The sequence below is a fragment of the Ictidomys tridecemlineatus genome, chromosome 2 (assembly GCF_052094955.1).
Source record: "Ictidomys tridecemlineatus isolate mIctTri1 chromosome 2, mIctTri1.hap1, whole genome shotgun sequence".
Classification (NCBI taxonomy): Eukaryota; Metazoa; Chordata; class Mammalia; order Rodentia; family Sciuridae; genus Ictidomys; species Ictidomys tridecemlineatus.
The window spans coordinates 117,032,394-117,057,195 of record NC_135478.1 but is presented as its reverse complement, the minus strand read 5'-3'; the positions used below and the strand labels follow the sequence as shown (position 1 = coordinate 117,057,195).

Genomic DNA, 24,802 nt, shown 5'->3' with positions numbered 1-24,802 from the left:
GACTGGAAGAACGCCAAGCCAAGAGCCACTCCAAAAGGCATTACCGTTCTATGTCCTAAAGACCCAAAGGAAAGATGTGGCCAGGAAAAAGTACCAAGTGACCCTGACAGTGGTCACATCCCCACCGCCTTTTTGAGAGGAAGTTTCCAGTGTCACATATGCAAAGGTGTCATGGAGTCACTCCACAGGCAGTGGCTACTCGAACACTGACTGGGTGTAGGGTCCACCTAGGGACCCTGCAGTGGAAGAGTCCAGAAGAAAGCAACAACTGGCATCATAGGAACTAGAGCCGTTGAGGAGAACCACACAGCAGTCACACCAGTCATCCAGAGACAGGAGGCACAGCCAAATGGCATAACAAACTCTGTGCCTAAGATCTGGTTGGGAGGAGAGCCTGCCGCACCTTCCTCAGCCCTGGCCTCTTCACCTGTGACACAGTCATCATGAAACACCTGCATCAGGTGCCTACGGAGCAGCTGAGGGTCTTGTTATAATGATGGTTGTGGCTCAAAGGTGTGGGGAGGGGGTTCTGAGATTCTGCATTTCCAAAGCAGGTGGCCAGCCTGTGAATACATTTGGAAAAGCAAAGTCACAAGCCACAGGGGATCTGGGAGAACTCAGTGACTTGAGGCCTAAAATATGCTTAAACCCGGCATAAATGATAGGCTGTTTTATAAACAACAACTAAATAAATCCAAGCTACACATAACCCAGTTTAAAGTCAGCCTCCAGGTGATCCATGACAGAAGCAAACAGATTGACAAATCAGGATCCTGTTTGCACTTAGGAAAAACAATAGTCATTTTCCCCTGCTCTGGTTAAATGAATCCGGCTAAAATGCACACTTAACTCTTAGATTGGCTGTGCAGGGCCCTTGGCTTGCAGACACAGGTCTTGAAGTTGGTCCCCAGCATTAAACCACACAGAAACTACTTTCTCTAACAACCACCGATCACTAGCCGTGGGAGGGAGTGCCTATAAAGTCTGAATGTGAGCACTCGGGGTTTTGCAACCAGCTCCCCACCTTTGCAATGAAAATACAATAGACGGAACCAGTCAAGACGTCTTGGTGTGAGAAGGTGCTGGCAGGCGCTGACAACCAAGGAGCTTCAGTGAGAAACTCCCAGCTTGTTGACTTTCAAATGAGCTCCCCAAAGATCTGCATCACTGAACTGTAACCACAGCTGGGCAGCAGGAAGCGCACAGGCGTCTAGATCTGCTTTTCTTCCCTGTGGTTTTTGGCAGGGGTGAGGGGGTGGGGACAGGGAGAGTTATCATAAATTGACCATTTATATGTGCCAGACACGGCTTTCATCTCCCGACTACCTCACAGCCCATTTTACAGATGAGGTAACCGAGACTCAGAGAGGACAGGCGACTTGTCCAGGACTGCAATTTCTCTTGGTAGAGCAGGACCAGGCAAACTACGGTCTTTGGGCCAAATCCAGTCTGTGTTCTGTTTTTGTCGATAAAGTTTTATTGGAACACGACATGCTCATTCATCCATGGACCGTCAATGGTGGCTTTTGTGCTACAACAACAGAGCGGAGTAGTTATGACTGATTCTCTCTCCCATCTCACAATCTAAACGCCTGCTACCCAGCCCTTTATGGAAAGTACCTGTAACAGAACAGCCAACTGCTACCTGCACCCACCCACACAGGCTCTTGGGAACAAGGAAAGCCACCTCCTGTTCTTTTGCTTGCAGAGAAGTGACATCAGTTCCTTTTCTCCTCACTCACCAGGCAATTAGCTCACAGAGGCAGGAGCCCCAAGGAGTCCCTGAGTGTTTGTTTGGAAGCCTCTCTCCAGAAGATGCCTTTTGTCTCCAAAGCACTGCCAAACTTTAATAAAGCACGCCACGTCATCTCCCACCGAGCAGACAGGAAACCGGGCTCTGCCCCCCAGCTGGGTGGATGTCAGCTGCCAGCCCCTGCAGACTGCCTCAATGAGGACAGATGCAGCTTGTTTGGGCCTTTTTTTTTTTTCCCATTTGAGAACTCTGCCGAGGGAAGGGTGCCGTTGGGGAGATGAATGTGTTGGTTCTAATTATCCGAGTGGGTAGAAGAGGTGACATGTGGCAGGATGGGCTCCGAGTCACTTACCTGGAACTCAGCCAAGCAAGCCTGGGGAAAGGGCAGAATTCCAGTGAAGATGAAGCTCAGGATGCCCAGCACAAAGAAAGAGGCCCCTGTGAGGGCCCAGGCCACAGGGCAGGGGACGTGGGGTTTGGGGATGTGATTCCCAGAATTCTCAATCTGGTCCAGCCTGTTCCGACACTCGGAGTTTGCCTGCCCTTCAAGGGCTCTAGGGTGTTCTCTGGTCGGTCTCACTCTTGAGGTGGTGATGACGATGATGATGATGATGATGGCAATGACAGTGACGATGGTGATAAAGGTGGTCGTGGTGGTGGAGTGATGATTTTATGACGGTATTGATAGTGATGGTGATGAACGGGAGGGGGAGGTAACGATGGTGTGAGGACATTAATGATGGTGATGGTGATGGGGGTGGTGGTGATGGTGGTGATGATGGCAATGGTCATCATGATGGGGGTGGTGATGGGGTGGTGATGGGGGTGGTGATGGGGTGGTGAGGTGATGGTAATGATGACAATGATCGTGGTGATGGTGAAGGGGGTGGTAAGGTGATGGTGGTCATGGTGATGGTGATGTTGATGGGGTGGTGATGGTGGTGGTGATGGGGGTGGTGATGCTGATGATTGTGCTGATGGCAATGGTCATTGTGATGGTGATGTGATGGGGATAGTGATGGCGATAGTCATGGTGATGGGAGTGATGATGGCAATGGCAATGGTGATGGAGCTGGGGGTGGTGATGGTGATGTAATGGTGAGGGTGAAGGCAGTGGAGATGGCGATGGTGACAGTGATGGTGACGGGGTGGTGATGGTGCTGGGGGTGGTGACAGTGACGTTACAGTGATGGAGATGGCAATGGTGATGGTGTTGGTGGTCATGGTGATGGTGACGGGGTGGTGATGGTGATGGGGTGGTGACAGTCATGGTGATAGAAGTGGTGATGGCGATGGCAGTGGTGATGGTCCTGGTGTTGGTGATGTTGATGGGGTGGTGATGGCAATGGTGATGGAGCTGGGGGTGGTGATGTGATGGTGAGGCTGATGGCAGTGGAGATGGTGACGGTGACGGTGATGGTGCTGGTGGCCCTGGTGGTGGGGTGGTGATGCTTTTCATGATGTGATGGTGATGACTGTCACCCTCTGAGACACAACCCAAGCTCTCAGCACCATGACTGCTATCTCTGGCCTGGTCCAGGGTCTCAATGGGAAGAAGATCAGAGGTCGGAGGTCACCTGGTCCATTGCACAGATAGAGGTGAGTCCCGCAGGGACGGGGCGTGCCCACAGTCATGCAGTGAGGGACAGCAGGAGTGCTCAGGTCCCAGTCGAGGGCAGCTGCTCCTACTAGGTGAGGAGCAGTGAGGGGTGGGGCCCCCTTCCTCCTTTCCCTTTCTCTGGTCCACCTCCTGTGATGGGCTGGTAACTGTCGGGCGCTGGCTCTGTGGGACAGGTAGGGGACCTTGTGCCATTCTCCACGTGATACGACCTCACATCGGCTGATGTCAATGGGCAACATGATGTCACTGCACAGAACGGGCAAGAATCGGGCACACCAGCTCAGAGGAGCTGGGACAAGTTGACCCCGGCACATGGGATTCAGCCTGTTGACATCACAACAGTCCCACTGAGAATGCCACCATGGGCCACCAGGCTCATTCATGACATGAACCAGTGGATTCCCTTCAGTAGAAGCCATTTTTAATTTTTGATCACTTAAGGACAAAAAAAGTCATAGTGTGGACACATTTGCCATCTTTCCCATGCACTTCCAATCCAAACCACCCTTGGTGAGGCCATGTCGCTTTCCCCTGGGTTGGTCTGTCCTCAGTTCTGAGGTCCCCTTCCGCCTCCTCCTCATTTACGCTCAGCCAAACCACACGGCACCAAGAGGAGAGGAATGACCTTTGAAACCGAATCACAGTTTGCAAGACCCCGAGTCTACCCTTCCCCTGGACCACCATCTTCTCCAGATGCCGAGCCGTGAGCCTGGACCTCCTTCCCGGGCCTCCCTGACAGGGGAGCATCGACGCATGGGAACAATCTGAATCGTCCGTATTTGAATAATCTAATGTACACCTGCAGAACCCAGGCAATGGCTCCCGCCCTCCTTTCTTTTATTTTAGTAATTAACATTGTGGAGTTAAGTCGCTCTAATTTCCAGCCAGTCTGAAGTGACAAAAGTTCAATGCATGCTGTCCCTGGGGACGCGATGAGTATCTGCTCCCGTGTTTGCCGTCTTGGGACTTGCCGCATTATTTGTAATTGGTATTAGCAACTTTAAATTCTGATTAATTGCTCAAGTGCCTGTTTCCAATGCAGAAACAAAACCACCAGAGGAGAAGTAATAGACCCAATTACCCTAGGTAGGCTGTGGGTAATAGATTTTTATTATCGGGATAGCTCATCTCGGAGGCAGACGCAGAGACCTGTTTCATTAGACAGCGACACCTCTTGAATTGAGACGAGCAGGTTCACCAGGATGAAGATGGGGTGGGGGGATTCAGATTCAGAAACACACTTGGGGCTGGCAGCACTGGGACCATGGGGGCTGGAGGAAGTGGGGTGATGTGAACACCCAGGGGCTTCCTGGCCAGCCCTGGAGCACGCAGGAGGCCGCCAAGGTTGGGGAGCTAGAATAGCCTGTGAGCACCAAGTTGACCAATGTGGGGGCCACGCTGGATCACACTGAGATAACGGGCCAGTAATTAGCAGAGCTGTCTTGGCGTCAGGAGAGTCATAAAATGTGTTATTTACACCCAGCTTGTGGCCCCAAATGCCCTCCATATGGAATGACTTTTTAAATACTTCACTTCCCAGACAATATCATTCATCTCTGTGTGCTCAAGTTCACGGTCGTTAGCAGGAGGGAAACATCCACCGAGAGCATGTTGGGAAATGAACTCTGCAACTCTGGGTGGGGGAGTGTCCTGGGGCCAGTCGTGGGAGGGGGCCGGGTGCCCATCCAGGGCGGGAAGAAGCGTGCGTATGTCTTTAGGTGCAAAAATAAAAAATAAAAATAAAAAAAACAAACAGAGAAACTTAAACAAATTGAAAGAACAGACAGAATCTGGCTTGGGATTCCCTTCTTATCAAATGTAGCTGGATTCCCAGAAAATAGGAGAAAGAAGACATCACCACCAAAAAGAAACCAGGAGAAAGAAGGAAAAAGGGAAGACAGAGGAGAGATCATGCTTCAGGGCTATTTATGGAGCAGGCGAGAAGCCCGGTGGGAGTGACTTCCTGGAGTTTTTTCAATCAGACATGATCGTACCCATTTCACAGACAGGGTAAGAGAACCCGCTCCATGGGGCAAGTTCTGATGAGAAAATCTTGCTTTTAAAAAAGACAATGAGGGGCTGGGGATGTGGCTCAAGTGGTAGTGCGCTTGCCTGGCATGCGTGAGCCACTGGGTTTGATCCTCAGCACCACATTAAAAAAAATAAAAGATATTAAAAAAAAAAACACAATGAACAAAAAGACTTGATTCCAGAACCTGAGGGTACTGAACTTTCTCTCCGCCCACTCCACCAGTGGCCTCTGAACGAGGTCATGGGGACCCTGCCCCAGGGAGACTCCAAGCCAGCCCTAAGCTGGAGGGGGTCATAGAAGCAGAGAGAGCTCATTATTCAACTTTCAAGAATTTTGCAAGCTTGTTGTGAAACACAGCTATTATCAAAGATCAAATGACAGAAAGTGGCCATTGCACAAACCGTATTTTTTAAAAAGCGCTGTACTCATGCTTCCTGATCATTTTAACAGCATTTGACTGTTGCCTATGTTTTTGGAGTTCACCGAGTGAATTTTATCCTTACAGCGGGAACGGTCTATATGGGTGAGCCACTGCGCCTGCCTTCCTGCCTTTGCATCCAGTGACGTCATCTAGGTCAGCCTGAAATCTGCCCTGGTGGGGAGATTTACACCACAGGCATTGGCACACACCGGGAGCCAGGAGTCCTCGTGCCCTGGGGAGCCTGTAGCTGGGAATGCACCAGCGCAGCTCTGCCCCCGCTGTTTTCCGGTGGCCTGGTGGAGTCCTCTCCAGTCCACATTCACTTTTTGAACCACTGATGGGTTCTATTTTCCTTTCAAAGGAAATCAAGTGCTACAGAGCGGGGCTGAGATCCCTCGGAACTATCCCCTCGTCTGATTCAGATCTCACATTTTTTCATTTTTCCCCCTTTAAAGGTGGAAAATATACCCCAAAGTCACAGCAAATAAATAATTCATGGGCCATATATAATTGATGCCGGGTTTAACAGAAGGAGCGCCGTAAGTGGTTGTCTATTAACTATTTATGAGTTTGCCTGGGCGGCTGACAAGCCACGCTCGGCAAGGAGATCACACCCGTGCTCCCATGTTTTATTTAAACATTATTAAAAGTACACAGCCTGCAGAGAGGCCTTCAATTCCACCCAGAATGAGATCCGCTGTGAAGTCGCCCTGGGTCTCAGGAAGGCTGGGCTGGGCTTTGCTGGAATGCTGCTGACATTGCTCTGTGTATGTCGGGTGGAGTCTCCTCCTTCTCCCACTGTGGACTTTCAGCCCCCTCGCTGACTGTCGGGTGACCCTGGATTCATTGCTTCCCCTCCCTGAGCCTCAGTTTGATCATCTGTGAAATGAACAATACCATAGCTGTGCCTTTACAGTTCCTATGAGGATTACAGGCCAGTGGTTCTTAGCAGGAGGTGATTTTGCCCCTTGGGACATTTGCCATTTGGAGACATTTTGGATGTGGATGACTGGGGCAGAAGAGCTATCTGCATCTAGGAGACAGGGATGCTGATAAATATCTCAGTGTGCCCAGAAGAGTGTCCAACGACAGAGAATTATCTGATCCCAAACATCAATAATGCCGAGGCCAAGAAAATCTAGGTTGCAGAATCAAAAGCGATATCGACTGTATGGTTAGTTTTTTAAAGTACTTGAGTGAGTAAAGATCATATGCCTAAAATGTCTGAGTTAGTGGATTTGAGTAGTTCAGACCTGGGTTCAGATTCTGACTCTTTGACACTTAGTGGGAATGCAACTGTGGAGATACTGCTTTGCCTTCTGGCTTTTAGTCATCTGATTGGTGAAACAGGGATAATCACCTCCAAGGATGAGAATCATGTAAAATACTTAGCTCCGTGCCCGGCATACAGTGAGTGGTGAACAAATGCCACCACTTGTTATCATCCTCACTGTCAGCTCCATGCGCACCGTGTGGGATGTGCGAGTGGAGAGGGTGCCCTCACCATCAAGTCTGGGTGGAAGGAGAAAGTCACGGGGAACGAGTTCATTCAGTCTCCACAGACACGCAACAGGACAGCTGTGTGACGCCGCCCTCGGCTTTACAGGTGGGGAAACCGACGTTCTCCAATACGAAGGCCGCTATCTGAGGTCTCAGGCTCCTAGCTCCATGTTTTTCCTACCATCCCATAGTGGGTTCAGTGGGGTCCCCATACAATCCATATTCCCTGGGAACCACAGAACGGGACGTTTCTGGAAACAGGAGCCATCAGTTAAGATGAGGCCTTACAGGGCTAGGGTGGGACCTGAATCCAATGACTGGAGGCCTCATAAAAAGAGGAGGGACGCTCAGGGACACAGAGTGGGGGAGAAGGACACATCAGGGCAGAGGCAGAGACAGGAGAGATGCAGCCACCAGCCAAGCAGCACGTGGAGCCACTAGGAGTTGGGAGAGAAGGGAGGAGTCTCCCTTAGAGCCTGCAGAAGGGGCGTGGCCCTGAGGACACCTTGGTTTCAGACTTCCAGTCCCCTCAACTGGGGTATGACCAACCTCTCTTGTTTTAAGACTTCTGGTTCCCGTGGTTTGTTATAGCAGGCCTAGGAGACCAAAACCCACCTTCTCCTAAGACAAGTAAAATTGTAAAATTAGTTCTGTGAAGCAAGGAAGGGGGGCAGGGCAGAGAGGAGGAAGGTGATTAGCAATCTGCAGGAGGTGAAGAACCCGGGATGAGAAAGAAGGAAGAGAGGAAAGGAAGGGTGGGGTGAAGAATCTGTGTCTGTAGCCGTACATTCAGTTTATCTCTGACTTCCTGAAGATGTGAATCTATCCTAGAGCTGCCAGCCCAGCACACAGCAGACATTCACTACACACCTCTGGAGGTCAGCAGGAGGTGTCTTAGTTTTCTGCTGCTCTAAGCAAAATCCCTGAGACTGGGTACTTCACCATGTACAGAAATTTACGTGGTTCCTGTTCTAAGAAGTTGAGATGTCTGACTGAGATCACGGGGCCAGCATCCACAGAGGCTGCATCATCCCATGGTAGAAGGCAGAAGGGCAAGAGAGTGAGGGAACGAGAGGGGATATATTCACTTGTATTTTGGCAACCCATTCTGGCAATAACTGACTTTAACGATAATGACACAAATCCATCCTGGAACTAGTCACCTCCCAACACTGTTGTATTGGGGAAGTTTCCAGCACGTCAACTTTGGGGCACACACTCAAGCCATGGCAGGTGACAACGAAGAACATGATTCAAGAACTGCTCCCCCTAAGCTACATCAGCTTCATCATTTAAGGGGCCCAGCATACATGTAAAATACCCCTTTAAAAAATATTTGCATAATCTATGATTCTCTCTCCATCTGCCATATGACAATGAGTTTGTAACATTATTTCCTTTTGAGAGAACAAAAAGAAAATTCTTCCCCCTGGCAAAACGATTGGACTCCCCCACCCCAAAGCTTGTTATTAAAGGTTTAAAAGCCTAACAAATTTATTTCAGGAAGAGCTGAAACAAAAATGGAGTTGAGCTTCTGTTACCGGGTGTATCCTCTAAACACAGGAATTCTGATAAAGCTATTTAGTTTGATTATCATCAGAACAAATTTATCACGGTGCTTTCAAAAGAAAGAAAGAAACAAACTCAAATGATACATGCTCTGCAGTCCTGCCCAGGCCTCTCGGTTGCACTTGACCACTTGCTCCTGATATCAGTTGTTTTAGGGACATGGGCACCATGTCCTCCTCCTCAAGGGCACAGCTCCCGTCCCGTCCCCGTCTGCATCTCCCATAAGATCGCGCGCAGGCCCAGACACGCAGGAGGATGCAAACCCACGTTCGCGGTCTGACGGGTCCTGTCCTGGAGATGCATTTTTTGAGCTGTTCTCTTCAGAGATAAGTTTTCCAAACGCGGAGGGAACTGTTCAGCAGTCACTGGCTGAGCTTCTGCTCGATGCCTGACCCTGACACGAGGCGGGAGGCCCAGAGGCTAACCCCATCCCTTCCCCAGGGGCCGTCGGGGAGGACAAGGCGGCAGGAGTGGTAATGAACCCGTGAGGACCCGAGGGTGGCGTGGGCACCGGGGGGCGCAGGGACACCAGGAGGGGCTCGCCGACCCCTGATCTGGGCCTGGAGGGTGGAGGCGACAGGCAGGGGCTGCAGGAACGAGGCCAAGGAACACAGGGCGTTGGGTCCCCGAGGTGCCCTCATGCATGCGCAGAACATGCAGGGCGGTGCAAGGCGGGAACCAACGGGTAGAAAAATCTAGAGACTGAATTTCAGTAGGAGTCTGGGCTTTGTTGTAAAGGCAACAGGGCGCCTGTGGAGATTTCCTAGCAAAGGAGTAACACAGTAAAATGGATTCCTTCTGGAAAGTTCTTCTGTGGGGAGGGGGCCAGCGTGGAGGAGGGGCCAGCGTGGAGGAGGGGCCGGCGTGGAGGAGGGGCCGGCGTGGAGGAGGGGCCGGCGTGGAGGAGGGGCCGGCGTGGAGGAGGGGCCGGCGTGGAGGAGGGGCCGGCGTGGAGGAGGGGCCGGCGTGGAGGAGGGGCCGGCGTGGAGGAGGGGCCGGCGTGGAGGAGGGGCCGGCGTGGAGGAGGGGCCGGCGTGGAGGAGGGGCCGGCGTGGAGGAGGGGCCGGCGTGGAGGAGGGGCCGGCGTGGAGGAGGGGCCGGCGTGGAGGAGGGGCCGGCGTGGAGGAGGGGCCGGCGTGGAGGAGGGGCCGGCGTGGAGGAGGGGCCGGCGTGGAGGAGGGGCCGGCGTGGAGGAGGGGCCGGCGTGGAGGAGGGGCCGGCGTGGAGGAGGGGCCGGCGTGGAGGAGGAGCGGTGAGACTCTAAGAAGTAACCGTGGAAGCCCAGATCAGAAGGGAAGCTGCCTAGGTAGACAGGACGCCAGGAGGGGACAGATGGGGAAGACACCTACGCAGGGTAAAATCAGCTCTTCTGTCTGGGGACTTGTGAGCGGCTCTAGGGAAGGTGGAAACTAGAGAACCAGCAAGACGGGACCCACAGGTGCAGCCTCCTCCCCGGGGGCTCCGGGCCTCCCACCTGCACCAGCCTCCTCCTCCCCTGGACGCACCCTTGCCCGCCCTGTCCTGGGGCCGAGCCAGCTGCCCTGAGCTCCTCACCGCTGTAGACAACACGGAGGAGCCGCCTCCTCCCCCAGGGACAAAGAGACTTGACTGATTTAGAGTCAGAATATTCCTTCCTCTGTAATGGCTCCTGGAGTCGCCAGGAATAGTACATTTACTAAAATTAATGGCAAAACCTCATTTTTCTTTCTTTTTTCTTTTTTCCGGGAAGCCAGGTTCCATCCGTGGGGTAATTGATGCTGATCTGGAGGAGCTGGTGAGCGGCCGGGGGCATCCATCATCCACAGGACACAACGCACAGCCCTTTAAGCCAACACCAACAGTGACAAATGGCACAGGCTGGGGACAGGCGGAAAGGATGTGGACAGGAGATCCATCAACTTCCTCCTTGGGTCTCACCAGGGCCCAGAGGCCCAGATCCCTTTTTGGTCTCCCACAGCAGAGTCATTTTTCAGCAGGACTGGGTTGAAAGGCCAATGTGGGGGGCACCGTGACAGTTTAGTGATGGACACCCAGGGAGGCTGATCCCAGGTCTGCCACCCTGACCCTGTAGCCCTGGGTGACTTTACACTGCCCTCGGTTCCTTCTCTACCTTCTACAGGTGATGTAAAACGTCAAAGACAGTGTGCGCCACGGGCCTGGGCAGGAGCGACTCAATGAGTGTTTGTTGAGGGAGTGAATAAACGCGTATCTGGGCTGCACAGTTAGGAAATGTCTTTGCCCCTTCCAGGGAGACTTGAATTAAAAAAAGGAGGAGGAGGAGGCAGAGAAGATAACCCTTTACCCTAAGAAATGGATCTGAGCAGGGTGTGGTGGTGCATGCCTATAATCCCAGCAGCTGAGGAGGCTGAGGCAGGAGGATCGTGAGTTCTAAGCCAGCCTCCGCAACAGTGAGGACCTAGGCAACTCAGTGAGGCCCTGTCTCTAAATAAAATACGAAATAGGGCTGGGGATGAGGCTCAGTGGTCGAGGGCCCCTGAGTTCAATCCTCAGTACTTCCCTCAAAAAAAAAAAAAGAAAGGAAAAAAAGAAGGAATAGATTTGGGGTGGTGACAGTGGGCATGGGGGAGAGATTCCACACCAGCTGGTTTTCCAAGAATTTCCCAAATCACAGTGCACAGCTTCCAGTTCTGCCTGCGAAAGCTGAGTTCCCATTACAGAGGAAGCTCTTATTGGTATGAGGTTCACTAGCAATGGCCTGGATTTGATCTTCCCGTGGAGTTCCATATCACCCACACACAGGCTGTTCCTTGTGGGGTCCCCAACATCCACCACAGGGCTTGACCCATAGTAAAAATTAGGGCTTCATATGCATGAAGAAAAGAACCAGAACTCTTGACTTCCCAGCTGGGTTTTGGTGAGGTTTGTAAGAGTCTATGTGGCACTGAGAAGCTGCTGAGGACGGGGGGGGGGGGGGGGGGGGGGGGGGGGGAGGTCAGTGGGTGGCGTGGACGTGCACGTGAACCTGAATGGATGGGGCTGCACTTCCAAGAATCGAGAATGCCAGGCCTCTGGGGGAGGCCTTGGCGACAAGAATGGTCTTCAAATGACATCGACCATTTAACTTCCACCAAACCTTGTCTGTCCGTATTGCACGTGCACGTCTACACTGCAAGCACCTTAGGATTCCCACCCCTGCTCCAATGCCTATCCTAGGCCACGCCCATAATTGGTGCCCAGTAGACATAGGTGGAATGGACTCACTAACGAGACAAGCAAGCAGGACCTTCTTTCCTCCCAGCCGTAATTTTCCAGGGCCTAAAGGACATCCTTGAGGCAAACAGGTTGGTGAGTTGGTGACATCCACCGTCAGGAAGAAGCTGCTAGCATGACATCGTCCCTTTGACCCCTGTTCTCCCCCAGCACATCAGGGAAACCACAGCACGTGCTAGTGCCTTTAGGGTACCAACAGTGCACGCCTTCCTCTCCTGGAGCAAGTTCAAGGGCGATCTCCCATGAGATATGTCCACCCAGGATCTGTGAATAAGAGTTTATTCCAAAAAGGGCTGCTTTGTAGCTATCATTCCAGTAAGGACCTCCCGACGAGAGCAACCTCAATTTAGGTTGCACCCCAAATCCAATTACAGCTGCCCTTATAGGGGCATGGTGGAAGGATATTTGAGACTCATGTACTCAGAGGGGAAGGTCGTGTGAAGGCAGAGAGTGGGGCCGTGCTACCTGGAGCTGAGAGAACCCGGGGAGGGCAAGGTACAGTCCCCTCTGGAGCCTGTGCAGTGAGGGTAGTACCCGCCAACACGCAGTTTCAGACTGTGGCCTCCAGAACTACGCAAGAATGTACATCTGTCACTTTATGCCAGTTTGTGGTCATCTCTTAGGACACTCAGGGGAACCTAATGTAACCCCTGACCACAGGCGCATAGAAATAGAGAAGCCAGCCTCCATCAGCTTACCCAGAGTCTTACAATCAGAAAGCGGAGAAAGAAGCAGTTCTATGCGCAAATGCTTTGTGTCTTAAGGTTTGTTTTGCTTCTGTTTTGAATCACAGGTGGGGTGTGCATTGGCTCAGCTTGGTTTACTACACTGTGCAGGCGGCCTTATTCACCATGAAGGTTGCTGTCCACCCCGCAAGGACCATAGTCCATTGTACAGATGATCATGAGCATTTTTAGTCATAAAGCATTTTTAAGTAAGGCATCTACCTTTTTTTAGATACAATGCTATTATATTTTTTAGGGTGGGTACCAGGGCAGGGATTGATCTCAAGGGTACTCGACCACTGAGCCCTATCCCCAACCCTGTTTTGTATTTTATTTAGAGACAGGGTCTCACTGAGTTGCTTAGCACCTTCCAGTTACTGAGGCTGGCTTTGAACTCAGGATCCTCCTGCCTCAGCCTCCCAAGCCGCTGGGATTACTGGCCTGCACCACCACACCTGGCTGCATATTAATCTACTATGATGTAGTATAAACATAACCTAGATGCACTGAGAAACCAAAAAGCTCATGTGCCTTCATTGCAATATTGAATTTATGGCAATGATCTGGAACCCAGCAGCAACATCTGCGAGAGGTACATCTGCAGAATCTCAGTATTTTAGGGGTTTTGAAGATCTGAATATGTTCCCAGACATGGGGAGAGGGAGGAGAGGAAGAAAATAGGGATGAGGAGGACAGCGAAAGGGATGGGGGAAGGGAGGGGAGAAAGAGAAAAAGACCTCCAGGGACAGGGAAAGAAAACCACTATTTGATCTGCCTTGCCTGCGTGCCTGGCTAGTTAAAGAAGACATCAGAAGAGAAAGGCTGCCTGTTCTCTCCTCCCAGCCACAGCTTGCAGGAGGGGGACTGGCTGCATCAGAAGCAGGACTGTTAATGAGGAAGTTACCCTGTCAATTGGAGGAAAGAGCCTTTCTGTCTCCCATGGCCAGGGCGGTGGAGGACCTGCCAGTCATGGGCCTGCACTGTGTCTGGGAACTCAGTCTCTCTGTCCAGCACCTTTTCTGCCCCACCCCCAAGCCAACAAAAGCCAGGCAGCTGGCTTGTGAAGGGTAAGCTGAAGGGGACAACTGGCTGTGGGGGACAGTGACCCAGGAAACACATTTGCTGTAGAAGGACTAGTTCCTGCCACAATGATGGCACTTAGAGACCTCTGGGACCAACACTGAGGAGGTCATAGGTGGTACTGGCGATGGCTCTGGGGTGCTAGGCAAAAGGATGCCAGATACTCCTTCCCCACCTCCCCTGCCCATCACAAGAAGCATAAATAAGGTGGCTTAGAGATGTCTGTCCTCAAAGGGAAAAGACAAGAGCAGACACTCAGATGGTCTCCGATTCCTGTTCTTAAAACAAAACACACTGAGTGACACAGAAACCATCCCACCCGGCAGAGAACAAATCTTAAAATGTTCTTCGGATCACACTGGGGTCAAAGCTTTGGTTCACACTGGGGTCAAAGCACGACCTAGTGGCTAAAATCATACACTACAGAGTTGGGCTGACTTGGATTCAAATCTATGTTCACGTGTGACCTTGGGCAAGTGAACGCGCCACTCTGAGCTTTTATTTGGCAAGTTGATGTCCCTGTGCCTCAGTTACCCATCTTCGTGTCGTTAAACATAATGGCACCTACGTTAACAGTTGTGATAGGATTCAGACAAGGAACGTTTCACCCAGCATGCAGCAAATGATTAATACATGGTGGCTTTTATCATTATTCCTATATTTTATATCTGTCGTTACTGTTAATAGCTCAGAAATAACTTCACATTTACCAGATGAGGCCCGAGACTGTTATCTCACCTCTTTGAAGCCTCAGTTTCCTCATTTGTAAAATGGGGGTAGAAATTCTGACCCCACAGGGTTGTTGGAGGAGTACAAGGCACAAAGGACGCTAAGACACAGCAAAAGACTCACATTGAAAACGCGGGTTCCCTCCCCTTTGCGCCAGGGCGCCCCGTCCAGGAAAGCTTTGGACTGAGTGCGCCTGCACTTTAGGGCCCTCCAGCAGCACAAATGCCATTGGTCCGCTTTGGCCACACCCTCATGGTTTGTAGCCAATGGCAGCGCCTTTCCCAGCCCATCCCCCTCCTGTTTCTCCAAGTGGGTCCCAAAGGTCCAGGAGGCAAGCCCTTAGGTCTCCAGGAGGAAGGCCTTCCCTGTCCCAGCAAAGGAGGGCTCTGGGGAGCCCAAACCCTCAGTCATCGAAGGGCCAGTGTGGCGACATGACTCACCAGCTCCATGCACCTCCTGCTGGCCTCCGCCTCCCGCTGCACCAGCTCCTCCATGTCTGCCTTCAGCTCCTCCAGGCGCCGCTGGTAGTACTGGCTGCTCTCCCGCTGCTTGGACTCCGAGGCCTGGGCCTGCGACAGGTCCTCGCCCATCTTGATCAGGCTGTCCCGGAGTCTGATCACCAGGACCTGGGAGGGAGGGGCAGAGAGCACATCTCTGCTTGGAGCCAGAGGGTCTTAGAGCAAGAGGCTTCAGGAACCAGAATCCTTTACTGAGTCTGAGTGTTTGCCTAGAGTCATCAGGAGAATCCTGATTTCTGAATCAAAAATGAGGAATTTCCTTTGAAAACAGAAAATGGTAACTGCTATTCTGAGAGGCAGTGAAACACTGATGCCCTTGATGCTCTGGGTTTGAATCCCTCTGCTACCTCTTCCTGGCTGTGTGACCTTGGGCAGATTACTGAACCTTTCTGAGAGATAATGATGATTTTCCCCCTGTGTTGCTGGGATCCAGCTCATAAAGTGAAGAAGGCTTAGCCAATGCCTGGCACAGAGGGTGTGCTGGACAAGGGTTGGAAAGGTTGAGAAGGGTCGATGTTTACGGCAGCCCTCCTTCAGCCTAAGTTCTGGGAGGTGGACTGGTGCTTTGAAGAGAGAACTATCCTGGGGGGTCCAAATCCCTTCTGAATTGTGGGTTTTGGATTCTAGATTTATAAAACAAGTGCCTTTGATCGGGTTGTCTTTGATGAGCCTCAGCCCTAATATGGATATTTTTACGTTTCTGGGGACAAAACTCGAAGATGACAAAATAAAACAATAGAGAAAAAAGTGCTTTGGGCATCCCGAGTGCTACAGAAAACAAATCCAAAAGCTGTTCTGCAGAATTCATTAGGCGGCCAACAAGCCTGGAACCAATCGATCCTGATGGGCAAACACACCGTGTTGACATAAGCAGGGCCCCGCATGAATATTTCAAGCCCCTGCTGAGAGCTCTGAGCCCCTTCTCCAGAGCCACAGATGGGGGATAACAGGCTTCAGAGCAGACACCGAATAACAGCCTGAAGGGGAGCTTCGTCCTCCAGCTCCTCTTCATCTTTCAAAGGGAGTTTAGCAGCAATTTCAGAGAGCAGCAAGGGGTGTGCACGGAACAGTGGTTCTCAAAATGTGTCCCCAGGGTCCGCCCTGTCTCTCTGCAGCAGGGACCTGGGGTTCTGCTCCATTCAAATAACGATGGCGGTGGTCGGGGATGAGCTTGGACACCACTGGACCAGGGTGTTGGTTTTTTGGCTCTTACTTGACTGTATTTGAATTTTAAAACAGATAACAGTGCAACATGGTGCAGGTCATCATGTAACTCACAGCCCATCGAAGTTTCATGATGATCCGCAGAGACAATTGCACCTTGAGGGATCCCTTGAGCCATTTGGAGAACCACTGAGGGTCAAGGCCAAGAAAAATGTCTGTCTCCACCCTCGGCAGCCTTATTAGAGCCTGGATTCCCCTAGGGGAATGGGGAGTGGGGAAAATGTTTCAGGATGAGGAGTGCAGCTGGGCTCTGTGAGGATGATGCTCTGTCCCACCCCAGGGAGCCGGCCCAGGGTGGGGTGAAGGTCAGCTGTCAATCTACGCCCTCCCGGACTCTCTGGTCACTTGCCCTTTCTGGCCTGTTCTTCCTCTTTGGACGAGGCCTATTCTGCCTGCCCCCCAGGGCAGCATCCGGCAGACTGGCTGAAGTGAGAGTATTTCCACAATGGTGATGTCCTCTGCAAGGGTCCCGTGTCCTTGGCCTACAGAGCCATTCATTTCCCCACCCATTTCCATCTCTTTATCTTCATCTCCATCACTGCTCCATCTACCCATCCCCGCTTCTAATTTTTCTTCCCCTCCCTTTTACTCTAGAAGGCAAACACACACCTGAGCTCTCGGCCCAAGGTCAACGTGAAGGTCATCAGTGAACCCCGTCCCAGACCATCACGTTTTTGCCTGCATTTCAAGGTCCAGCATCAATGCCGTCTCCTCCTGGAAGTCTCCCCGATTCTCCAGCTTTTCTTTTTAGAAAAGATCCCTGTTCTCTCAACCTCACAGCCTCCTCCCCGGAATACAGGTCACCCTGGGCATCTCCCGCAGAGCTCTAGGCTCCCCACGTCCATCCCCTGGGCACCCAACACAGGAGCGAGCACTCCTTGGGTGCAAGATGAGTTCTGTTCAGGGGGAGTGTTGGGCAGGTAAGTGGATGAGGGCATGGGAAGAACCGAGTCAGTGAATAGAAAGGTGGGCAGCAGAGGAGCTGGGGTCGGAATAAAAGAGAAGAGCGAGCAGAGGAAATAAAAATGGCGGGAGGTGGACGACAGACCGTGATGATGGGTGGAGATGGGTGGGTGGATGGCCAGGTCGGTGGTGGGAATGGACAGAGAAGAAAAGGGAGGGGAGGGGAGAGGAGGTGGTTCTGTCATGTCTGTCCAGCCCAGGCTCCTGAGCAGCTAGCCGGGTGTGGGGGTGGCTGGGCTCCCTCCAAGCCCCAGCGGCTCAGGCCCGAGCCCTGCTGACATGTCCCCAGTACCTCAAGTCTCTTAATCTGCACTTTCTGAAACTCCGTCTTGTTCTCCAAGTCGCAGATGGCTGCCTCCTGCCTGCTGACAATCGCGCGGTCCACGGTGGACTGCTCCAGGTACTGGACGCGCATCTCCGCCACCTGCAGCTGAGGCACAGAGGGATCCACTGGTCACCTGTCGGCCCCAAGTCCCAGGACACAGGTACGCGCAGGTCCCAGCCCTGGGGCCCACCTCCTTCTTTACTCAAGTGCCACACGGGGAATGACTACGAGTTAGAACCCCTGGGTCCCGATCAGAGGGCCCCTGGTGACACCCCTGGGTGTCAGGTGCTGGGAGGAGATGCTTTCTGTGACTTCAGAACCCAAACAAGACCTTGGTTCAGTCTTTCTTATGCTTCCTCCCCTGGTGTAATAAGGGAGTGAAACTAGTCCACAAGCAACAAGATTCAGCCCTGGCCCCGCCATTTTCCAGCTGGGTGAACCCCCGGCCATCTAGTGCCCTTCTTTGAACCTCAGTCTCTTCATCTTCACTGTGGGGACTGAGCATTCGTTCAGTGAGTACCAGCCGGTGGCTGGTGCAGCTACAATTTTTGTTGTGCTTGTTGCTACTCAGTGCCCAGGGACATCTGCTTGAAACCTGGTCACCCTGACGGTCACTCTGAGCAGGCACATGCAATGGTTCCAGAAGGACTTTGAAAATCTCGTGGAGAGAGCAACCCACCAGGTAACGACAGAGAGCAGGGGACTCTGGAGGGACCACGATGGGCCGTGGCCCTGTCTTGCACTGACCAACCCCTTCCCCGTGGAGCCATTTCTCAGCAGGACAGAATCCCGTATGAAAATCTGGTGAATGCGCCTCATTGTGTGCAGCATCTTGGGAAAAGGGATATGAGTGTGTGCCTGTGTCTGTCTGTCTCCTGGATTGTTCTCAAGTCCCTGGCCCACAACTGGAGGGAGTGAGGAAACGAATCAGTCCATGAATCAGTGAGTGGCCGGCCCAGGGGTGGAGCCCGGGGACCCTGCCCTCCTGCCCAACATGGCGGCTCCCGTCACACACTTGTTCCTGAAGCTTGTGCTTCTCCTTCTTGGTTTCCTCCAGCTCCTGCTGTAGCTCTTGGATCTGACCAATGTCCGCAGCCGACTGGTGAGACACAAATAAAACGTGGCCGTGAGGCCCTGGGGCTTCCTGGGCACCCAGCCCCGAGAATCCCTTCCCCCATCCACAGAGGCGCCATCGCCACTGCCCCACAGTCACCTCTCACATCCGCCCCCACCCTTCATCTCAGGGTCCCCCGAGTCCTCCAGTTGTCTCAGCCTGAGCTTTGGCCCACTGTCCGGGACGTTAAGATTCACCCCAGGGAGCCCAGACGGGAATGAGCCGGCCCCGGCCTGAGGAGCAGACCCCCAGGGACAGGGCCGGGTGACGGGAAGCTGGACCTGGACATGGCCTTGGCAAGCCAGGGCCCTCTGCACCTCAGTCTCCTCCTCTGTGAGATGGGGTGATAGCGTGTCTCTGGGCTCTCGGAGGTTAAAGGAGGTGGTGGAGAATAAAGACCCTTTAAAAGGACAGCCGGGGACTGAGCTGAGGACCTCCAAGGAGAGGGATTCCTGAGGCCAAGACAGCTCTTCACTGCCGCGAAAATAATGTAGATTTATTACCTAAATGATCTGTAATGGGAATATGCAGGAGCTGCTATCGAAATTGAACAAATAAACTTCCATTTTAGACAAAAGTGAGTGATTCATCGACACAGAGGATGCTGTGGTTGCTAAACTCTTGGAGACAGCACTGAGAATTTTTTCTTTCTTTCTCTCTTTCTTTCTTTCTTTCTTCTTTGGTACCAGGGATTGAACTCAGGGGCCCTCGATCACGGAGCCCCGTCCCCAGCCCTGTTCTGTGTTTTATTTAGAGACAGGGTCTCACTGAGCTGCTCAGGGCCTCGCTGTGGCTGAGGCTGGCTTTCTGCCTCAGCCTCCTGAGCCGCTGAGGTGACAGGTGTGCACACTGAATATTTTTGTTATTCCTGCTTAGCAGAGAGCTTCTTAGAGCAAAACCTGGGTGGTGCTCTCCCCGGCTCTCCTCTGGAGGGATGTGGGAGCAGGATGCCCACTGCTGTGGGAGGAGCTGTTCCTCAGTTGAGCAAATCAGAATCTGCAGGGGATTCCTCCCCACACCCCTCACCCCAAGCTCCTGTGTTGCTCTCTGCTGCTGCTGTGTCTCCTGAGTGGCTCCTGAGTCCAGTGCTCCTGGCCACCCCACTTGCCTGGTACAAGCCACAGTGGCCTCTCCCCTGGACAGCAGCTTTCACTCCTTCAGTGGCTACTTACTTAACCTGTTCCCTGCCAGGCACTGTTCTGAGCTCAGCTGGATACAGGGCTGGACAAGGCAGAGCACAGCCCTGTCCCTGTGGAGCTGACAGTTGCGGTGACACCCTATCAGGTTCTCTCCAACTGCACTTGCCCCTAAAATGTTTGCCAATGATCTTCATCACCCCCCAAATAAGGCCCAAACATCACACCTCTGAGTCCCTTACTGGCCCTCCCCTCCTGGCCTGCGGAGCTTACCTGGGCCACGTTCCAGAACTCGCGGGCCACCTTACATCTCCTCAAATGCTCACCACAGGCCCTTTGCATGCGTTATTCACTCTGCCTAGAACATTGCCCACACCCCACTGTCCCATCCCAATCTCATTATCCAAGTGCCACCTCCTCAGGGTGACCCCCTGAGCCCCACCTAGGTCAGGATTCATAGAACCATGTTTACTTCCTTTCTAGATTCTCTGCTTGGTTTAAAAGTCTCCCCTCGGCTCTGGGTGATTATATGGTACAGTCTGTCCAGCCCACAAAACTGGGAACGACACATGGTGTGCCTCATGGTGCCTAACCCAGAACCAATGCTCAGTGAATATTAGATAGGCAGGTGGACAGACAGACAGACAGAGAGACAGACAATAGCTGATAGTTAGACAGGTAGGTGAACGGGTAAGTGGGAGGAAGGGTGGATGGATGAAGGGAAGGGTGGATGGAGGGATGGAGGGATGGAGGGATGATCAGGCAGGTGGATGGATGGGTGACTGGGTGGGCAGATGGAGGGACAGGTGGGTAGGTGGATGACAGAATGGGTGTGTTATGTGAGGTGTCCCTCCAAAGTTCACGTGAGCCAATGCCAGAGGGTCAGAGGAGACATGATTGGGTGTGGAGTCTTGACCCAGGGAACCAGTCCCTGATGGGATAGCCGAGTGGAAACTGGAGGAGGTGGGGAGGCTGGAGGGGGTGGCGTTGGGGTGTGACTCTTGGGTGTGAATTTGGTATCTGGAGGGTGGAGTCTCTCTGCCTCCCCGTCCCCACGTGAGCTGCTGTCCTGGGCCACCCTCTCCCTCCACGAAGTCCTGCCTCACCTGGAGCCGAGGAGTGGAACCTGCTGTCTCTGGACAGAGGCCTCTGAACCACGAGCCCTCAATGAACCTTTCCTCCTCTACATTGTTCTGGCCGGGACTTTTAGTCACAGCAGTGACTACAACAGGGTGGACGGGAAAATGGACAGATGGGTGGATACCGGGTGGCCAGGTGCACGACGGATGGGTGGACAGAGGGGTGGGGAGCGGGCAGATGTGACCCAGCGGAACGCCTCCTGGTGGAGGTCCTCCAGGGGTGCGCGCACTGCACAGAGGGGACGTCCCCCTCCCGCAGGGCACACGGCACTTACAGATCCTCCCTGTCCTGCAGGATCCTAGGACCAGGAAGTGCCCCCAGCACGTGTCCCGCCCCGCCCTGCCCCCAGAGCCCTGGCACCTGAGCGATGAGGTCCTTGTGCTTCTGCACGAGCGCGTTCAGGTCGTCCTGGTCCTCGTCGATGCGCTTCAGGAGGCCCGCCTTCTCCACCTGCAGCCGGTGCAGCTGCTCGTCCACCTGCGGGGCAGGCCGGGCCGTGAGGGGCAGAGCTGGGGGCAGAGGGGGCCTGCCCGGGGTGCGCACGAGGGTCACTCCCTTGACAGTGGGTGCCAAGGCTTGGTGCTGCCACTCTGTGGGTGTGTGTGGAGGGGTGCATACACATTGGGCATTCAGGTGACTGTGTGTCGTCTGCACCGTAAATAGACTGAGGCCTGTGACAGCCCCTCCCCCAGAGTCTACACAGGCACATTTCCATGCGACTGCTGTGTGTGTAAGTGCCACCTGTGATCTCCCTCAGGACCGGGACTTGGTTCTGTTCACAGGTGCATCTCCAGCACTAAGCACCAGGCCTCATGTACATAGTAGGTGCTCAATAAATGCCTATTAGGTAGATGGACAGGTATGATTGTGTATTTTACCCGTGGGGGCACTGATTTGAGAAGTGTGTCTACAGACTCTGTGTGTGTGTGTGTGTGTGTGTGTGTGTGTGTGTAAGCACATCCCTGTGTGTACGTACATGTGTTTGTGGGCAAGTTCTTCTTAATTTAGTGCAAAAAATATATATATAGGGTGAAAGAGCCAACAGGACCAAGAGATAAGCTTCTCCTATAAATCCCCAGCTCTGCACAAACATGAGGCTTTTACACCCCGAATATAAATTTAAATGAACCCAACACTCCCTGTGCAGACAGGGATGTGGAAAAGCACACCCCACCCCAGCAGACTAGACCCACAGTGTGTGCTCACTTCTCCCTATTCAGTGGTGAGCACACAGTAGGTGCACAATAAAGGGCTCTCTTCACAGTAGTAAAAAGATGTCCTGGTCTCTACTTTATTGGGGAACACATGAAATAGCACACCATAAGGACCCAGTTCTCTCATGGTGGCAAGCACACAGTAGGACTGCAGCAGATGCCTGAGAACCACCCACAGTGCTCAGCACCCCATGGGCTCATGATAAAAGCTTGCACTCAGGGTGCTGAGCGAACCACAGGCTCATATTGGATGCACCGTCACAGTATGAGCACACAGTAGGCCCACGTGTCTCCCTGCGCACCTTCGCAGGTGGAGCGCACGGTGACCCCCTAGATGCCTGCCCTTAGCCGTAATGAATCTCTGCGCACAGTAGGATGCCTGCAGTCAAAGTGCCGAGCACCTTGTAGGTCTACACTAAGTGTCCCTGCCCCTCTTACAGAGCTGAGCACCCAGTAGGTCTACATGAATGCCTGTTCCTCCCAGGTGCCACCCAATAGGTCCGCTCTAGGTGCCCCTGCCCCTCCTATGTCCTCGGGCTGCAGGGGACAGTACCAGGCTCTTGCTCCGGGTCATGTTCTCCAGCTCGCTGTGCATGTTCTCCAGGTCCGTGGTCAGCGCCTTCTGGGTCTTCAGGGCGTCCTCGCACTTGGCCTCACTCTGCTCCAGCTGCACCAGGAAGGGGGAGGGGGAGAGGAGCCCCGTCAAAGGTCCTGCCCCAGCCCCGCAGCCCAGCCCCTGGGTAGCTGCACGTTCACCCTTCCGTCTCCAGGCCATTCATCACGCAGCTGGGGACACACGTGTCTGCACTGAGGCAGCCAGAAGGTCACTGGCTGCCCGAGAAAGGAGCTGTGTGACCCCTGCAGTGACGGAGGCTGGGACTCGGTCCCACCCAGCAGGGGTCTGCCACACACACTCAGGGCTAGGCATGCGACCAGCAGGCCCCTGCCCTCCCGTGGGGACACAGGCAGGGATGGGCAGTGGCCACCCCCTGGGGACCACAGGGAGCGGGCACAGGGTGCTGGGAATGAGGGTACTGGGGTACTGGGAGGTGTCCTGGAGGAGGTGCCCTGGCGGTCAGCGGGAACCTGCCCAGGACAGTTTCTTCACCAGGTTCAGGATTAAAAGGGGGTCTGTAAAGTTCGTTTTGGGGTGGGAGGTCCTGGGGATTGAACTCAGGGGCCCTCGACCACTGAGCCACGTCCCCAGCCCTGTTCTGTGTTTTATTTAGAGACAGGGTCTCACTGAGCTGCTTAGGGCCTCACTGTGGCTGAGGCTGGCTTTGAACTCATGATCCTCCTGCCTCAGCCTCCTGAGCCGCTGGGATGACAGGTGTGCTCCACTGCACCTGGCTGTGAATTTCTTTTTAAAAGCAAAATGTTCTGCACGAGAGCTCTCTCCCAGGTTCACAGCCCACACTAGATTCCCCAAGGCTCAGAGCCATCGGCTAAATGGACATTCCTTCTCGCCCTTTTCTTCCCCATCCCTGTGCCCAACGGCAAAGCAGGGTCTTCAAGACAGGTACGAGTCAGGTGTGTTCCCGTGGAGAAACCCATATCTGCACACAAACACTACGTCCACTCTGCAACCGACTCCTTGACTCCTGAACTCCAGATTCTCGGAACAGAAAACAACCTTAGAGAACTACCTAAGGAAAACACTTGGGGCTCAGAGAGGGCCATTGCTTGGCCCAAAGCCACACAGCTCTAAGGAACAGAGACAAGACAAATGTTTCCCAGAGCAGCACCCTTAACACACCAGGCCACTGTCTCCAAGGGGACTGATGGTGTTAAGGTGGCGATAAGAAGGCAAGACCATATGGAGAGTCCTGGTGAGGTGGCATGCTTATCTCCAGTCCCTACGGCCACTGGGTGGGGGCCCCTGTTAACTACCCAAGGGAACGTCACAACAGAGGCTGTGCAAAGACACCTGGCTGAGCCAGAGGGGCCTGCCCTGAGAGGAGCCCCCCCAGAAAAACGTTCACCTCCTTCCAACCAAAGGGACCTTCCTGACTGTCCCGCAGTGACCAGATGTCAAGGGGACTGAGTGCTACAGGCCTCACTCGCCTGCTCTCCACCTCGGGTGGTCTGTGAGGGCCACCCTGCAAACACCCTGTTTCCAGGTGAGGGGCGGCTGGAGCGGCGGGGCTGGGCGGGGTCTGGACCTGGATCCCCCCAAGCCCCTGCCCAGCTCCTGTGGCTGTCAGAGGTGGCACCTCGAGGTCCAGCCCTGTCCGTGATCAGGAGCCACAGCCCACGAAGCCACTGCCCCTTGAAGGCTGTGACCACAGCACATTCTGCTCCGAGCAGACGTGGGGCTCATTTCCCACAGTGATGGGGATCGAGACGGAGAACGATGTCTTCTAGGAAGGTAACTGGCCTCGCTAGAGCGTAAGAGACAAAGGAAATGTCTTCCCCAGGAGACGCCTGGACAGGCCTGGGAGGCGGGAAGGAAGGCTCCGCTGCAGGCAGGAGGGGCAAAGCGAGCCTCTCCTGGAGTTGGGGGCCAC

The 24,802-nt window shown here is 53.5% G+C and overlaps 1 protein-coding gene and 1 long non-coding RNA gene across 2 annotated transcripts in view; one reads left to right on the top strand and one right to left on the bottom strand.

Annotated features, from left to right (window-relative positions):
- Positions 1-24,802, bottom strand: part of Myo18b (myosin XVIIIB) — an 82,775-nt gene that overhangs the window by 42,519 nt on the left and 15,454 nt on the right. The window contains exons 2-6 of the mRNA XM_078039636.1: positions 22,849-22,962; positions 21,442-21,558; positions 18,707-18,790; positions 17,659-17,796; positions 15,102-15,287 (exon numbers count right to left, since the gene is read on the bottom strand). Coding sequence (XP_077895762.1) covers positions 15,102-15,287; positions 17,659-17,796; positions 18,707-18,790; positions 21,442-21,558; positions 22,849-22,962 — 639 coding nt within the window. The remainder of the gene's footprint in view (positions 1-15,101; positions 15,288-17,658; positions 17,797-18,706; positions 18,791-21,441; positions 21,559-22,848; positions 22,963-24,802) is intronic.
- LOC120892028 (uncharacterized) lies at positions 10,117-11,115 on the top strand. The gene is made up of 2 exons (XR_005736672.2): positions 10,117-10,250; positions 10,630-11,115. It is a non-coding gene; the product is annotated as an uncharacterized LOC120892028 (long non-coding RNA).